At 39.0% G+C, this 18,853-nt stretch overlaps 1 protein-coding gene across 16 annotated transcripts in view; it reads left to right on the plus strand.

Annotated features, from left to right (window-relative positions):
• LOC149661230 (protein turtle-like) overlaps window positions 1-18,853 on the plus strand; it is a 444,653-nt gene that overhangs the window by 311,475 nt on the left and 114,325 nt on the right. For 15 of the 16 annotated variants that reach the window (XM_089842695.1, XM_089842694.1, XM_089842696.1 and 12 more), the window contains one exon: window positions 12,432-12,770. In XM_089842695.1, the coding sequence (XP_089698821.1) occupies window positions 12,432-12,770 (339 nt within the window). Of the gene's footprint in view, window positions 1-12,182; window positions 12,347-12,431; window positions 12,771-18,853 lie in introns of those variants that run through there. The other variant, XM_089842693.1, reaches the window with a different exon arrangement.

Genomic DNA, 18,853 nt, shown 5'->3' on the forward strand with positions numbered 1-18,853 from the left:
ATCTATTGGGTCACTGTATCGCGAATCTTGTCTTCCGTGCTTGATAGGTCTAGGATTCGAAGGAGAAAGTGCAAAGAGGAAATATCCCTTCTTGTTGGTGAGCTAATATATTTGGAGCTTAGTTGGGGTTCCTTCTAGCTCCGCGAGATTTACAGTTTGAGACGGAAATAGGAGACTATGCCGAAACTTCTCATCGTATATACTATACCTTAAAGGATGTTTAATGGCCATTTTCCTACAACGTATAGAAAGAATGTATTTATTTATCCCAATCTTACGCAACTCTGCATGATCAAAACGTTACACACATGGAAGACAAAAGCAGACGGGTTTCTGTCCACCAGGTAGCACGGCCTCCTGGTGTAAATGGTATGAATCCTCCATGTCTGTAAACTATCTATACAGCTAGAATTGTTTTTTTAAATTTAAATTAACACAGCTACCATATTCATGGAGGGATGAATCAACTCATATTGTATATAGTATTTTAGTATCTCGAGTTTAGCTCGTTTCCGAACGCTATTCAACCGATAACTTATTGATTTCATTTTGAAACATCACCGAAGCGAAGTCTCCTAACCAATTTCCCACGTCGTTACATTTGCGCGAGCCAGAGTAAATGGATACTAATAGACTTCTCGCGCTTGCAAAGTACCTAATATACACCTCCATCCTTGCCCCCTTCTCCTGACTATTTGCCTTAAAATCTACATTTACTTGGGAAAGAGTTTCAATATTCGCTTAACAAAATGCGTTCCTCGCTCCTAGCATTCCATCTCGCAGTTAACGATAACGCGTTTTAATTTAATAACTCGTTATATATTTTACATCGTCCTTTTGTCGTATTAAAAGGATTTTGCGACAAAATGAGATCGTTAGCCTTGGCCTCGGCTCGCCCAATGCGCTTAGTAGTATCGATTTATGCTGGAAAATTAATATAGAGGTTGCTGAATATTTTTAAATATTAATTATCGCTACTTTTAACCATGAAAAAAAAATGTTCGCCTTAAGAAAGCATCTGTCGCGTATCTCCCTCGGGGTTAATTTGATCGAGTTTTCGGTTCAATTATTTTGTTAATTGAGCGGTTATAATAGTATGGTTGGTTCCGAAATATCCTTTGATATATATATTTATAAATTCAGGCCGGATGTTTATGGGGTCGGGTTGAAAACCTACACCTACATATTTGTAATAAAAAAAAAATAGCATTTCGTGGAAAAGGGAATATTGGGGTCGTGTATGTACGGTTTAGAAGTATTTGATGCCCACTCTCTTGTGTGTGTATGTACATACATTTACGTAGAGGTTGAGAAGAGAAAATATTCATCCGTCTTTGAGATGTTAGGGTTTTCCGCTCTTATAGCCGCGTGAGATCGTCTTGAGTTCACGTATATACGCATAAAACCCCTCCTCTTCCCCTTTCTTCATCTTCTCTTCTTTCTCTTTCCGCGCATCCTCTTCTTTTCGCGCACTTGGCTTCTAGTCATTGCGGTTGTATACTTTTGAACCCTGCAGCGACGGAAAGGAAAGCTTTAAAAGTTTTCACAAAGTAGAACGTTCATGTCCGTAGCGAGGAACGAACGAACGAAGCTACGTTTAGGGTTAGCTTCTACGCGACGCGTTTTCTCTATTCAAAATGCTCCATCGATTAAAGTCTCGAGTACAATGACGCGAGGAAAAGGAAGAGACGCCTGCGAAAGGATCTAGAAAGAAAGAAAGACGGGGTATAAGGTTAGGATCCCGCGTTTTCCAAGACAATCATTTTCTTTCGCCTCTGCATGGGTGAAATAAAAGGAAAACCGGAAAATGCCCCCGCCTTTAAGCCGCGCTGAATTCATCCTTAAATTGTTTACGAGTAGGCGGCTCTTTCAAGGCCTCTCCACTTTTCTTAAACTTTTACTTAAAAGTATATTCTTACTTTTACAAAAGGCACGAATTACTTTTCTCGAAATTTTTCCTTCACCATTTTAAAGTGTTTCTCCGTATTTCATTGTTTTATTTTAATTTTGGGATCCTAATTTTTTATAAAACACAGTGTTTGTTTGGTACGTAACTAAGTGCTTAAAAGACAAAGCTATAATTCGCCTGAAATTCTAGGGTTTTAATATTTTCGACAAATCTAACAGAAATGGCAAACCGTTTAACAAAACGCGTATTTTGGACCTTGGGATAATTTTATTGTAGCTCTCCGTAACAAACATTCACGAAATTGTTTTCCCTCGATGACTTTTTCATTTTCGGTTGAAATATTATTATTTGCTTGAAAAAAACTGAATCTAATGTTTTCCCTGAATTTTTTCTTTTATTTTGTTTTCAAACTACCACAAAACAGACATTCTAAAGTTTAATAGACATAAATCTACCTTTTTTTCAAACCAAGTTAGAAGCTGGTGGCGTTTGCGCGTAGTATAATTCTCTTTGCCTTCCAGATGATATTTCCATTCTTTTTTCGTAGTCATCGTTCGGGCCTAACCTCAAAATGTCCCTTTTTCCTCGCAATGTCGAGCTATTAGCTTACGCGTTTACACCGATATCGTTCTTGCTCTAAAAAACTGGCGAAAAAAAGTGAGCAAAGTGAGTCGGGAGGCGATTTAAAACCCGCCCTTTATGGGAAAAAGAAAGCGGTATTATTCCCTCGTTCTTTTTTCTTTTCGCGCCAAAACCTTGGACGTATATTTGGCGGGAAAACCGCGATAGGGGAAAAAAGGGAGTTATTCCCAACCTAGCATTGAGAAAATTGAATCCCGTCCATTACGTTTCCTTCGTGTTCATTTCGCTGCGGGTTATACGAGCTTCGAAACCAGAAAAGGGTGGAGAGGAAGCGACTAAAAGAAGAAGAGAACGAGAAAAGAAAAAAATGATATTCCGTTTGAACGTTTACGACTGTCATAGCCATTTGCATCTACTCCTCTTTTTGCCCGGGACGACACCCGTCTCTCCTCCTACAATTCCTTGGACGCCCCGAAAGGATGGCGGTGTCATTGCGGTACTGATGGTATTAAATTTTAGCGACAGGGATTCTCTAGCGTTATATAGCCAAAGAAGGAGAAAGACGTCCTCATTTTGTTTGTGTCTTTTCCGCCAGCGATATACTAGTTTCTGTTTCTCCGATTGCGACAGTCGCTTTCCGCTCCGTTACTCTCTTGTTTTTTTACGCGCGAAAATTGTGACAAAGGCTTAACCTATTTAATCATAATTAAGCCTTTAGGGTGATTATTTTATTCAAGGGAAACGCGGTTGCATTAGACTTAATTATTAGCAGACGTCAAGGAGCTTTGCTAAGAAATTAGCTACTTGTCGAGCTCTGTATTTAAAAGGTAGAGACGATGCACGCCCGGTTCTCTTTAATTTATAATATGAAAGGTCAAATATACTTGACCTTACACGTGTAATTCCTTCGAGAATATACGGCTATAATTTAATTTTGATAAACTAGGAAAGCTGCCACTCTTTCGAAAATGCCTTGTCTTCAATTTCGCTAAGACAAGGAAGGAGCGTACTTTAAAAGTAACAATTTCTCGATTTAATTAACTTAAGAGAGAAACGTGCCTTTGCCTTAAGTAAGCGGCTCGTTTTAATTTAAAACTTGAATTCGTACGAATTAGAGTAAGTTTTGGGCCTTTCTCATCTCTTGTAAAATAAGTAAATTCCACTTTTGAATTATATACGTTAGCTCCGTAAATCCGTGATGTTTTAATCAAATTTGCATAGTTAAAAAGTATACTCCTTAAGCGAGGGTATCCTCAAGACGAAGCTTTAGGCTTAGCTTTCACCTTACAAAGTTTGGTCTCTTTTTGTGTCCCTCTTCACTCACTAGCTGTTATTCTCAATAGTTAGGCCTAAAAATATTCTTTTCCTGGCAGAAACTAAGGCTTGGGAGTTTTGATTAGAATCTTAAGTCTTAACTTCTCTCTCTCTCTCTCTATCTCTTGGTTTCCTAATTTCTTTTTCTTAGAGCTGAAAGCTTAAGAAGTTTTAAAAAGTTTTCTTGGGCCTTGGTTGGTATACTTTATTGGTATTTTGAAGCTGCGAATTTCAGCGGGCCATGACGTTTATAAGAAGAATTAAGGGTTAGAAGAAGGTGCCGACGTAATAATAATCGTCTTTCGGGCTTTGGCGGGAAAAATAAAAGACTATAGCGGCCCCATTTTAACGCGCGAAAAGGCTTGAAAATGCCCCTACTTAAAAGTATATACTTCTTGAAAAGTCATAAGGCAGAAAATTTTAGGCTCGCCCGGCCAAAGATGCCGCGTCCGTTTGGAGGTAAAATTCGAGGTAACCCCTGGAATAAAGTCCAAGTATTATTACATAGTTTCTACGGGGTTCCCAGCCTTTTTCTTCATTAATGGGGATCTTACGTAATATTTGCTTTGGGGAAAAAGGTACATTTTTCCGTTGAGGTTTTAACCGCGCGATGCAGCGCAGTCTCGTATCTTGGCGCGAAAGAAGGTTCTCTTTTCCCTCCTTGATGTAGGCGATAAGGAAATTCAATTAAAGTAATTGAATTTTACTCGCTCGGCGATTTTATTCCCATAGCGAGATCTCGCAGCCGCCAGGCGGGAAAACCTCCTTCCCACTTTTCTAACAGGAGACCACTATTCCTCCCTAAAGCGCCCTAGGTCCGCGATAAGTCTATTTTGTAATATCGTGTAAGTTATTTTTAATGGGCTCCTCTACGCTCTATATACCGACAAGCGTATAGAGTCCCCCATCCCTTTCATAGATATAATCAGAAGTGAGATGAGACTAGAAGTACTGAGCTAACCAAATTCTTCACTCGGCGAAAGTGAATATTCTTGATAAGACACCAACGGTTGGCCCTCTAGTGGCGGTTTCAGAATTTCCCCTCCAAAACGTGAGACGCTCGCGGTGGTAGACGGCCGAACTAGATTCAAGCACCCGCGTCCGTGTTTCGCCGTTTTAGGTTGAGGGGAAGGGGGTAAGAAATGTTTTTGGAACTCGATCAATTTTTTTCTCTCTAGCGATGGAAGCCGCATAAAATCCTCAAATTTGTTCACTAATGCCAGGATCTATTACCAATGCTAGAGCCCTTGACTTCTAGTCTCATCTCACTTCTGATATAATAAACTGAAATTTTATCACCTTCGTCGATACTTATGTCCTCGTATATTAAAGCTAAGTGCGTGGGTTTAATTTTATTTCTGGTATCCATGGTTTCGACGCCCTTATTTAAAGTAAGGTGCTGGGGTTTATAGGATGTGGTATTTTAATATAAAAAGAGTACAAGGGGGATGTTGGAGGGAAGATTCTATGGTGTAAAAAAAGTCCCCTTCTTTACCTGAACTATACCGCACCGCGCATTTACATTATAAAACATTTAATATGGTTTAAAACTAATTAAAAAGTTTGAAAGGGGCGTTGTCGCGGAAAGAGCTATGCGTGTACTTTAATACGTATAGTGGTGGACGCTTTTTAACCTCCAATTATCTAACGGTTGTGTTTAACGTCGCGGAAAAATGTCGTTTACTTTTACCCTTACAAAATCCCGTGCGGATGTAAATAGAAAGAGTTGAAACTCATTACCTCTTAATTGATATGTTTCCCTATAATTTTAATATTTTAACCTATTTTCGTAGCTAGTTAAAATGGGTTTTTGACATGCAGTATAGGCTTAAATTTCCGTAATTAAAATTTGTTTTCCTAAATCGTTATAATTCACGTCTGAGTGAATCATTCAACTGCATGCTACGCACCAGTATGAACCAAGGCGTTTCCTCTAGGCAGTTGTTTACTCGAACAATATTTAGGTTAATTTATTCACTAATATTTACTATGACCCCTGTAAAAGTGTTTAACCCGCCAAGTATTGGTGCTCGGGGCATAGCCATCATCCAGGGTAACTCTAATGACATTATCGGTTGCTGACAGATTCTAAAAATATCTTAAAAGGTTGTCCTTTATCTTATTTCGTCGCCAAATATATACTCTTACCGTAAACATCCGGATTTATTTTGTCATGAGCGCGGAAATATCCGCGGGAAATTATATCGCCTCAATCTATTTGACGAAAGGAATTTTCTCCGAATTTTCCAATTCCCTCCGGAGATCCAACCACTCCTTGCCGAGATATAAGGTGAAAATATCTAATAAATCTGGAGAGTGCATTGGGTGATATCTATACCGTTAGAGGGAGGGGAAAATATGGAAGGATGCGGAGAAAAGGCACCACACACACACATCGAAATCCGCGCACCAATGTTCAGGAAAAGGTTTTCTATTTTTTTTATTTTATCGACGAAGCGAAATAACTTCGGAAGTTGAAAGCGGGCACGCGCTTCTTTCAGACATTTAGGATTTTTCCACATTTTTTTTTTTTTTTTTTACAATCCCGTAATATCGCTTGCATCCTAGGGATGAGGAGAAGATGGATTCTTTTTTTTTTCTGGTTGGTATCAGGAAAATCCACCCTCTTTTCATTCCAGGAAAGATTGCGGTTATTCCAGTCTCCAGATTCATGGATATCATCCTTTGGACCGTTATGTCCAATGAAGAAAGGCTATAGCTCCAAAGCCAATGCTTTCTATACAGGTCTATAGAGAAAGACACGATAAACTGCAGGGCCATGGGAAGGGAATCTCTTTCATCCGAGCCTCTTCGGTTTCTTTTATGGGAATCGAAAAAAAAAATAAAAATAAATAAGTCTTTTCTATTTCATTTCGATATAGCTTAGGTATGAATGGTTATGATGCCCTTGAAGTTTGCAATGCTATTAATGTTTTTTTTAACAAAATATTTTCTTCTATCGCAAAATACCTAAATTAAATAATTTAGGTCTGTTAAGCCGCTAATTAATTATAGTTGTGTAGCATAAAAAGTATGTTCGTGCTAATTACTAAAGGAAAAATCATTAATATGAACTAAATTGTTAATTTTTATTAAATTTAATATTCCAGAAAGGGGGTGAGATTAATTTGATATATTTAGTTCCGCTTTTCTACGCTGAATTTTTTTTTCTTTTTAAATTTCTTCCAAAATTATTCTTCAAAAGTATTTTATATTCAAGGAAGGTTTCTCTATGGAGATATTTTAATGCTTTTCTCTTTGCCTCCGTATTTAGAAACGTAGCTATGGGATTTTTATCATTTCAAATTAGTTTGCGTAAACCCAGGCGCCTGGCTAATATAGTTTGACCAATTTTCAGGAAAGATGGGGGAGGGAGGAGGAAAGATCGGGGTAAACCTTTAAAATAAATTACTTCAAACCTACACTATCTTATATATTATCCTTACCCCTTTTTCCTTACCTAATATCCTCTGTCCCTGGAGCCATTCCGGGAAGACGTATTTTCAGAGAAAGCAAGGTGCTTTTTTGGGGTATTTTTTTTTCTTCTCATCTGCAGAATCGAGAGATTAGTTTCCTTCCCCCAGTTCCTCTCCCTCGACTCCAGCTTATGCAAAGAAGGAAATGCAAAAAATTATGAAGAAAAAGATTTTTAATAACACGAGACCTTCGTCTCTCTTGATAGGAAGCTGGTTTTAAGAGCAAACAATGCGCGTTTGTGTAGTATGTTTACCTTTTAGACGGCCCGTTTGCCTATTATATTTTTATAACAATACATCTGGGATATTAGGATTTAGATTTCTATATAGGCGCATTTTATATTATATTTTTCGTATACTATAAAATGAATTCGCGTAATGTCTATTATGTTTGGGGATTAGTTCAGAGGTTCTATATGGTCGAGGTAATAAGGAAAAGGCTTAAGAATGTTCAAATTATATCAAATCCCTGATCTTCATCTTGAAATTATGTATTATCATAATTTAATAAGATATGTTGCATAAGTTTATACTTCAGGGGTACTGCGTGTTAGCTCAGGCCTAGATAGAATTTGATAATTTTAATTTCTTCCTCTTTAGTAATAAGTTTAAATTCTAACCAACACCTACGCGCATTAATTTTTAACGTATTTCAGGAAGGCTCTCGGGGGAGTAAAGGTTTTAAGGAAAAGAAATCTATCCCTTCCTCATATGGGAATAGGTCGGTAGCTTAACGTTAGCGAAAAGGAAAGGGAGAAAGGAAGAAGAAAGCGTAAGGCTGCAGCAGCGAGATCTTTTCCCATTCCGTCTTACGCTCGTTAGAAAATGAGCTTAGTTAAAGCTCCGTGCACCTCATTAATAGCAATCATTGCGACTAATTTAATTGCTCCTGATAATTAAGGGCTTTCGTGGATCTTCGCCATGGTGTTAGTAGGCTTGCAGCTTCGCCTTAGAACCAGTACGAGACTTTAAGAGGCGAAGGAGTCCGAAAAGTTAAGTCCTTTCCCAGATAGCTTGGTGTCTTCGCAAAATATTTAGGTCCAGTGAGACTAGTCAACGAAGACTAGCAAAAAGAAAATCGGCTTATGTCTTTTCCCGAAAATAGAGAAGGACGAAGAGATTTTTGACCTTTTCCCGAAGCGATTATTTAAAAGAGGATGGTCTCGTACTGGGGAAGGAACTAAATTTCGTTATCCAAAAGACTGCTCATTAAAATTCGTCTTTTAATAGATTTAATAAACTTTCGTACTAAAGGAGTTTAGGCGCGAGTTCAATCAATATTCTTTATCAGTTTAATAGATTCTTGTAAATTTTGGTGATAGCGAAAATCACCAACACTAATTAACAAACATCGTCGTTGTATTTTATCGCTTCTAATTAACGATAGTTCCGTGCGTAGATTGACAAAGCTTCTAACCTTTGATATGCAAAATCAGTTCGGGACTTGACGGGGTGGGCTATATACGTATGTTAGAATGAACAGCGCGTGGTTTGTCGATAAACTTTACGGTATTTCAGTCCAATTTCATCAAAGGTAGCTATGGGTGTACCTACCTATATACATCAAACCTTCTATCAGAACGTGGCCAAATTCAGTAATTGGAGTTAGCTTCCCGCGGCATTATTACGGTCTGAACCTAACCGAGGCCTTGTTTTAAACGTGCCTCTTTTCAAAACGATTTCGTATGTAACTGCCCTAGCAGAAGGCCGCCCTCGTTGCGCCGTACAACCTAGGAAGTACGCAATTAGATTGCCTATTTCGGCAACTACAATTCGCCCTTCCTCACTCTCAGGGTACGAGAGGTGGGGAGGGGAGGATAGGGGGCTTCTCTTGATCCCTTAATCCCACTGGTAGACGATCAGGCGCCCTGTTTCCTCACAATCTCCGTTGAATGGATTGGGTTGACCGAGGGGCCGCCCATTTCGCACTAACCCAAAAATATCTTGCAAAATGGTATTTACATCATTGTTCCTAGCCCAAATATAGCGGAACTGAAGGCTCGTTTTTGGGGTCCGAGGTAATTACCACCGGGAAACGAGTAAGCTTGTGATCAATAATGTCAACCCTATATGTGTAACAAAACCCGTAAATTTATAATAGAGAGATGAAACTCGATTGTCCCGTCCCTCTCTTTGAATTCCCGGAATAGGAACCCCTTCGAGAACGGTATGCCGTACTTTTGAATGCTCCCTGGACAACTATCCAACGAAACTAAACGGATAGTATAATATTACGGAATTACTAAGCCTAAATCACCCCCTTTTTGGCCGTCCATGGTGTATGTGTACCCGTTCAACCGGGTTATGTTTTCCTCCCGCCAACCTTTCTAAATTCTCTCCTCAAGTCCTCTTATACCTTTATATCGTACGAGTTTGCTATTGTTTACCCTAAACAATGGTCCATAGCCTGCAATCCGGGGGTTATTATAACGGATCCGCGACCGTTTACATAAATATCAAAGGTCTAAGGGGTGGGCAATATAGTTTAAAACGTGATGGGGTACAAGGGGACAGGACGCCAGCTCTTCTATTCATCGAACGAGAGACGCGAGAGACATTAGATTTATTAGATCTCGCCTCTTCTAACGTTGAATAGCAATTATACGCCTGAAGCCTCTCTCGTCATGGTTTAGGAATTGATAATAAGCTACTTGGAAAGGTTTATATTACCCTCCTTGTATCTCCAACAAACCTAAATGAAAACTAGAAAAGTCGCTACTCTAAATATGGATGAAACTAGGCTTGAGAACTCACTTCCCTTCCCAACGGCAGTTTCAAAAGAAGGATTAGGTTATACTTCAAATTTAAGTTTTTTTTTGTGAAATGCCCTTACCTGGGGCTTTTTCTAACTGTACTTCACTCCCTTGTCGAGACGGGTATCAAATAACACTACCAGAAGCGCATTAACCTGAATACATTTAATCTGTATCAAAGTATACGTTATTAAGATAACAAACAAATGTTTGAATTACGCAATTAATCCAAATTTTCCATATCGATTAAACTTAATTTCAAATTGCAGTACCTACATTAATTTCTAATTTCTGGATCTTGGTGGGTTTGAAAGAGTGTCATTGTTTCGCCAAGAATTGCGCATCAATGCAGTTTTTCAGAACTGGGAAGCAAATCTCGTTTTTGTATAATCAAAGAGGTATTTGATTACTTTGAGTTGATAAACTTCTGAAGCTACCCTTTCGAAAATTTATTAAAAAATCCAACAAGATACCGCGTCTCTAGGGCTAAGTCCTGATAAATTTTTAAGAGTGGATTTTCTCAAATTGAATATTTGATTGAGGGAAAAAACGTTGTCTCTCAAAAACTATTTCAAACTCTCCGTGTACATGTCCCTTTTGTTACCAAAAAAGAAAAGAAGATTTTATCTTCGGTCTGAGTCTCTGAACTCTTCATCCGGTTTCTTTTTACCCTTCAGAAAATAATCGCTAGGTCTAGCTTGAGCCGCGCAGAAATAGGCCTATATGAGAAGCAGTCGAGTATGCCTAATCTTCTTTCTCGTAACTAACGCTTGTCTGATTTTGTTCGTGAGAAACCTGATATTAAGCCACTCTTAAATTTTGAATTTTACAAGTTTTAAAATAAAGTGCGCCTAGAGCAGTTATCTTCTTGCGTGAAAATTTTTGGCGGAAATTATCAATTTTAAGCCATTATTACGTGTATGAATTTATTTCTTTTTAAAAATGGCCATCTAGTGGAAATAATCCTCGGTGTTCTCAAAGCGTAAAACCTTCCAGCTACCAAACTGTTTCAATCATTAATTTTTAAAGTGACACGAAGAATTGGTGTCGTTAATTTTTTATTAGGTTTAGAGTTCAATTTTTTAGCGTGATAAAACTGAATTGAATTTGTATGTTGTGTCATTGGAACTCTTTTCGATGTTTTTAAGTTGGGAGGGTTTATAAAAAAAGGGTTAATTAGTACGTATTATAAAATTAATTGGGTTTTTGGTTCAGAAATTGTGCTACGTTAATTAATACATTAAAATTAAAGAGCTTTGTTAGTTTTAACATCCGTAGAGGCTTAAAAAGATTGAGTAGCTTATATTTAAGGAGTAAATCAAATATTTAAAGAGTATCGAAGTTTCGGACTTTTTCGTTTCGCAATTATACTCGTTTCTTTCTTTCTTTCGCATCATTAAAAATTTAATCTGCTCAACCGTATTTTCGCTCGGTTTTCCTTTAATTAGTAAAATACGTTTGTTTAGTATTCCGAGAACCATATCGTTCTCTTCCCCCCCCCCACCAATTCCATTCCCCATTATTCGAATTCTGACCTTTTTTTATTTTTTCCCAAGTCCAAAGTATTCCTGAAAGTTGAAAAGTTGATTAGTTTAAGCGTGGTTGCTTTGCCCCCGTTTTTTATTTCGATTTTTTGGAAAAATTTCCGACCTTTATCTCGTAGTAGGAACGCCTAACCTAACCTTTGGCAGTCATACTTTTTAAGCGTCTCACGTACGCGTTTTTCCTAAACTAAACAACAGCGCACTCCCCTTGCGCTCGTGGGATCTTCTTTAGGGTTACACGATACCGTTGGTAATGGAGGCTTACTGCTTATCCAATAAAGATGATGTATTCTAGTTCATTGTGTCTACGTAGGCACCCTTTTGTGTCCCCTTGTCCTTATCAGGCATGTTCGTTAAATATCCTACAGTAAACAACAACCTCTATTCCCTGACCCAACCCCAACCCCCCTTTTTAAGTTCTCATTTGCATGCTAATTAATAATGGTAAGCCTGTTTTTTATTTGAAGCGTGTTGTAGCTTTTTTTGTAACGGTTGGTCTTTTAAATTGTTGTAGTTGTGATGATGTAATAGGGCATACAAATCTTTTTAACGTTGAAATTAAATTAGGGCATGGACTTTGGATTTTTAAAGAGGACGGGGAATGTAGTGGGTACTTTATTCTTTACGATACGTTTTCTATATCGCCCGGTTTTCCCTTCCTTAAAGGGTTTATAAGATCCATGATCTGACCTTTGTTGTGGCCAATGATTAGCCATTTCAACCAGTTTTTTTACGTACGTGTTTTTTATATTCGGTATTTAAGCGAGGGTAAATTTTTGTTGGTTTACATTTCTGTGTTGAATGTGAGGACTCTCGTTTCCTTACCTCCATGTTTCTATATATTTTGGCCTAGCCTCGATTCTGTACACAGCGGTGGTTCGTGGCAAAGTGGCTCTTCCATGTGACATATCACCCCCTTCGGCGGACGATGGCGTAGCGCTGATCCTATGGTACAAGGACGAGGACCCTTCGCCAATTTTCACGCTGGACGCTCGTCATGGTGGAGCCGTCGAGCAGGCCAAACAAATCTCCAGCGATCAACTAGAGAACCGCGCCTACTTCAACATGATAAATCGGCCGGCTTTTCTACAACTCGACCCAGTTGAGGAGAAAGATGCCGGCGAGTATCGATGCCGGGTTGATTTTCACAAAGCCAGAACAGTCAATACTGTCATCACGCTGAAGGTCATAGGTAAGCCGATTTTTGATGATCATGTTGAGCGTGTTTTTGTTGTAAGCCTAAGCCTGGCGTAACTTACAGTACCGCAAACGCGATTGCGATCTTACAACTTACTCGTTAAGGAATGCGCCTTATTTTTTTAGGCTTAGCAATAATTCACAGGAGTCAGGATAGCTGCGGAACTGATCTGAATCGAATCACTCGTATAGGTTATGTAGAAATTAACAAGTTGGTAGATCAGCTATGATAGTATTGATTAGGGAACCCGCCATTTTGACGATTATAGCGCAACAGTGGTATAAAATGGAAGTATTTGAACCTTCTTTTCTATTTTAGTTCTAATATATATTATCAAGGCGTGTCGGTAAACATCGCGTGATGCGATATAGGGAATACGTCCCGAAGGGTCTTAATACTTCTCTAGTTTTAATCTAAACAGAGAAGCGTACAAGCAAGCTGCGAAGCGGTAGATATAGACCGTCTTTTATATGTATAGGCCTTATAAGCAAGCGGGGCCTGCGATATTAGCGCGTAGACTATGGAGGGGGGAGAGGTGCTAAGGCCTAAATGTTTGCGCGAAGCGAGTTCAAATCAATGTTTTAAAAGTTCGAGGGAGCTTTATTCGAAAAGCTCTCTCTTTGCTATGTACCAAACGCGTGAGTATAATCCCGATTTCAAGCGGAGGAGAATCGATCTCTCTTTGATCGAAAACTCGCTCTGAAACAGCTATCTGTCCCCCCACCCGGACGGTAAGTAAATGTTTGATTTGGAATTCCCCCTTATACGTTAAGAATTTACAGGGGGAAGGGGAGGGGCTAAGAGAGTCGCGTACGTCGCGTACGTCACGTACGTCAAGAGTTGTACCGTTACCAGCATATGGAAAAAAAATATACCCAAAGATTACCTCGAGGTTTTTTCTTTTATAGAGACCTGTATTTTTATTCAAATAAGTAGGGTTAATCCTAGTTGGGGTTTTTTGGTCTTGTCTAGTCACGAGATAAAATATTCCATTAAAAATGAGATGGGAATGGGATATAACATTAAAGTAACTAAAAATACACAGTTGCTTGGCTGAGTTGAATCTAAAATTTCAAACTTTTATTTAGAAGCTATTGATTTATGTCGCAACATAACAAAATTAAAATGAAAAAGAAATTTGGCAACTCATTTGCCCATAAATTCTGTTACAATTTTGTTTAAAGTCAACGGCAGGGTAATTTGAACGGTGAATAAAGAAATATATAATAATTCTCTTCGAGAGAAGTGTTCCACGAAACTGGGTAATTGTAACGTTGTGGATTTATCCCCCACGTCAAGACAATCAAGGTTTGTGGGTTGATGCCGAGGATTTCGTACGAAACAGTTATACGATGCATGCCCATCTGGAGTTTGATGAGCAGGAAAGCAAACAAAAAGGGTGAACTAGGGATGAAACTTGTTACATAACTAAAGTATTAAGAGCATACGGAGTGTCATCCTTCTTCTATTATCCCCTTCTGATGAAACTAAATATACATGTTCATTTCTCTCCTATTATAAAAGTTACGCGGAATATTCGCGAATATCGTGTTAATAGAGAGAGGGTATAGGTTGTCATCGCGAAACGGAGGATAGGACACGACTCTAAATCGCAACAGTCACGAAAGCGAGTCGACTGCGCGTTTTAATAATTACGCCATGAGGCATAGTTCTGTCATTGTCGTTAGTTACATACTACGATGTAAGCATACCCTATACCTACAAGGTGACAAATACTTTGCCTAACTTCCCCCTCTGTCAGTATAAGCTAAACCCTCGCTAACAGAACAAACACTTTTTAGGAGGGGTTGCCCTGGTAAACAGTAAATTATACTAAAGACATACTGCGGAAGCTGCGAACACGTACGTGGCCTAGCCCTTAATCCCAATAAAAAGGAAACTGCTCTGTGTAAAATGCGTTAGCTCGCATGAAAACCTATACGACACATATAGATTTAATCGCGTGTGGCTGGATTGGTGAATCTGTAAAATGTGCACGTGAATATTAAATATATGTTAGTTTCGTTACTGCTGTTAGAGTTACACGCGGAAGAATATCTTGTCCCGTTCAATATGTTGGGTAAAATTGTTAGTATTCATATTGGATGTTATTTCTATCCCTGACCCAAGGGATATTAAAAAGAGGCTTATTAGTAGGCCTGTGCCTCGGCTTTCCTCATTTACGACGGGTAAATATTTTACTAGGCTGCTTAATACCTTTTCCGGTAGCCAAACGTTTCGAGGGATTGCGTCTAATGACCTGAGCTATTCCCGCCCTTTTCTCCCACGGCGATCTACTAAATAGGCCTAATAAGCGGAGTCCTGTCGTAACTTTTACCCCCTTTACTGTATGTGGTCGGCTTTTTACGCAAATTTCGCTTCTTCGTCATAATAGGTCTTTTTCTAGTTCAGAGAAATTTCGGGAAATGTTTTTATCGTGTACAAAATTTTTTGCGTCGTAAAATTTAATGAATTTCATTATTATTATTTTTTTTGGAAACCCCCATCCGTTCAGATATTATCTTTAAAAATATTTGCCTAAATTACAACTTTCTTCGGTTAAGATAATATTACTCTTCTAAATTAACTAGCGTGCGCGGAAATTAAATTTTCTTCGTTAATTAACTTATTGCGTTATACTATTGAAATTAATTAACTTATATTACGAAAATAATTAATTAATTTTAAGTTTCTCAGCCAATTTATACGCTTGCGCTTTTATTTTACGGATGCCAAGCTAAGACTTAGAAGAGATTAAGCCGCTTTACTGCTTAAAAAAATCACAAAGGAGATTTGGCTGCGCAATAAAAACTCAAACGAGAAAGGAGTACCCTTGTAGTTTTATATGATGGTCTACAAGATTTTGAACGTTAATAACTATGCAGATTCACTTTTTCCAAAAACCCTTTTCTTCTATCGGCCTATATCGATCCCGTGTTTTTACCCTCTTACCCCCTTCTCTGTTCTCTTCCTCTTGGGCCTCCTCATGCAGCATCTTCCTTTCTCTCCTTTTTTTTCTTTTCTTCTTTTTGAAGGGGGTTGGGCGGAATCTCGCGCGTTTCTTAAAGAAAGGATGCTTGGGTGGGGTGGGCACTCGCCCTAGGATGAAGAGAGACGCGGTAGGATGCCAGGGAATAGAGGAAAAAAAGGCGCAAAAACTAATCTTGGAGATTTTCTATTAGGAAGATGCGCTCGAACGAGCTATTCCCTTCGGCCTCGCCCGTTATTCATTGTTCTTGGGGGTCCTTTGAGGAAAAAAAAATAGTTGGAAACGCGAGCTCGAGAAAAGGGGGCTATGTAGTAGGCCTTACCACTTTCTATAGCTGTGCGGTGTACGTTTTTATATAGACGGAATTGCAGGGCCATTTAAGTTATATCCCGTATACCAAAAAAGGGGGCCCTTGTTATACAATCTACGTAAGGTCTAAGACTGGAACGTCTTTACATGTTTATATAGTGGGATCCCTTTTTACAAACACTATATATTTATAGATCTCTTTGCCGGGATAAAATGTAATGTCGCTATTATAAAAATGAAATGTTGTTCATTCGATTCAGCTCTTACTTTGCTGTTATGTACATTGTTTTGATTCTATTTTGGGGTATAGTGAGATGAAAATGAAGGCATTTCGAATTCGTGTTCAACGTTTCCTTTTCAAGTTGTACAAGGTTAGGAGAGCTCGCGCTGGGAATTCAAGCGACAGCACTGTCTGCTAATTATTCTGTTTTAATTATTAAAAGGCAATTAATAGTAGGAAGTAAGGAAACTCCCCTTTCAAAGAGCCCTCTGTATTTGCTTGAAAGTGTTGTAGGTTTCATTGGGTTCCCCTTATTCTTATTCGCCAGTTTGGTGTATCACTTTCTAGAATCTTAGGGTGAGAAAAGGGAGAAACTCTAGAAGGTTCGGAGAAGAGGGAATCTCTGCAACCAAGGTCCCGTGATTGATGCGCTACCTAATGGAGTAACGAATATGGTTTAGATTCTATTAATGGTGTTGGACACTTTATTATAAATGTAAGCTAAATTTATAGCAATGAAAAGGCATTCGAAAGGAGCAAAGTTTTGTTGCCACAAGAACAGTAAACGTTGACACAAACTTCGGCAAGTGTCCGTCTCTTTTCCCAAGCTGTTTCCGAGTCTCGCAATCTTCAACGAACTTGGAGGAATCTTTCCAAGGCGTGATTTTCTTCCTAAACACCCTTTGGCAAAATTATTAAACGCTCGTTGAGATAGTGGCTGTTGATTTTTAGGCCCGATACCTCTTAATCCGCCTAATTCTATGGTCTCGCGCGACATTACCGCTTCGTTAAACTTGAAGAATCGTCTCTCGGAGTAAAATCTCTTCGATATATTCGGTTTGATGCTTCGCTTTATCAGAGGGCCCCCTTTTCTTTGCCAAATAAAGGTGGTGACGCTAGAACCATCGTGTTACCTTTTACAAAAGTCGGGCAATTAGAAGCGCGCTAGGGGACGTACATTTACACCACGGTTAGTTAAAGGGGAGGGGGAGGATGGGAATGATAAATTATCGACCTGGTTCAACCGCGAGCCAATTTATTTAGCCGCGATTAACATCTTTGGCCGTTAATTTTGGGTCGCGGCTTTAAAACGGTCAGAAGCTGTATAGGTTTATATATTCTGTCTATACGGATAGCTATAGTTTCCCCTTGCGCTGTATAGTTTATTCCCTTGAACTTAAGCGGGTCTCTGGATAACCCTTTCGGTTGTGACGCATATTTATGACCTTCTTTACTGTAAGGCCTATTAGTATGTGAATATTTGTTATATTATCTGACGTTTTAATTTGTTCCGTTCACTAATTATCCCCTCGGAGGCCAATCTGGAAACCACCCGAATTTGGAATTTACTGAGCTATATAGATAGAGATAGTGTTGCGTTAGCATATAGTTAAAAATATACTTTGAAAATTCAATTATACGAATTTTGGGAATTCTCTTTTTTTCCCCATTTAAGCTGAAGATTTTTCAAATTAAAAATTAGGAACCTATAATTTTAAGCGTGGACTAATGATTGTCCTTAGAGCTTTAAGGGTGTTCTTAATTATATCCTTAACTCTACGTGTTTCGAGTTATATTTTTAAATGATCATTTTTGATTTCTCCTTCTTCTTTTCTTCAATTTAATTTGCGAGCTGCCTATTCTTACCTTTACATTCGTGGGTGGAATTCAAAGCTATAGGATAACTACCTCCAATAAGGTTCCACTCCCCATAGAAAGAGGAAAAAAAACTCCATGGAAATCAAGAAATCTCTTATATATTTAGCCGCCGCAATAACTAGACCACCTGCTCTTTCGAAATATAGAATACCTCGGTATAAAGAATTCATTCGGATAAATTTCACGTTTCTAACTTCGTGGCGCATCCGCGCCCGTATTTATTTATGATTTTCATGTCGTTCCTCGCATGCATATAGTATAGAAATTGGGAAAGACTGGGTGACTGGGGGATCGATCCTTCATTTTTTTTCCCCTTTTCCCTTCCTTCTCCACCGAACGAAATATCCCTAATTGAAAGGGAGGAGACTATCTTGGGCAAGTTGGCTCTGACATAAGGAAGAGAGAGCTGGAGAGTTATGACTAGCTAGCTACGTCCCGAGTTAAATAACTAAGCACGAAGGTAGATTTAAGGCATAGTCTGGTATGGGGTGACTGTATACATAGAGAGGAAGGGGGGAAAAACCCAGAGGCTTCGTCATCCTTGGCGTTGTAGAATAGGTACACTTAATTTTGGGGGGGGGGGGGGTGTTAGGGCATGCTCTCATATCCTATGGCTACGTAAGGGGAAATCTGCTTTTTCCTGATGGCATAAATGACAGCATTAAGGAAGAGCCACTATACTCGTAGAAGGTTAAGCTTTCGGGGGTGGTGATGGTAAAACCCCGGCCGGGTAAGGTTAGCTCTAGGGGTTCCCGAATCTTGGCGCGCCTAATTTCCCTGGAAGGTAAGAGTTCCTTTACCTAATTCCGGCGGTAATACGTTGGCGATATCCTTGATAGTGCGCAGCTGGCCCGGCCGTTTCTGGCTAAGCTAAAGCCTGGTAAAACCCGTCGTATCTCC

This window comes from Phalangium opilio, unplaced genomic scaffold, assembly GCF_054372755.1.
Source record: "Phalangium opilio isolate 3A_F unplaced genomic scaffold, DU_Popi_V2 ptg000070l_1, whole genome shotgun sequence".
NCBI lineage: Eukaryota > Metazoa > Arthropoda > Arachnida > Opiliones > Phalangiidae > Phalangium > Phalangium opilio.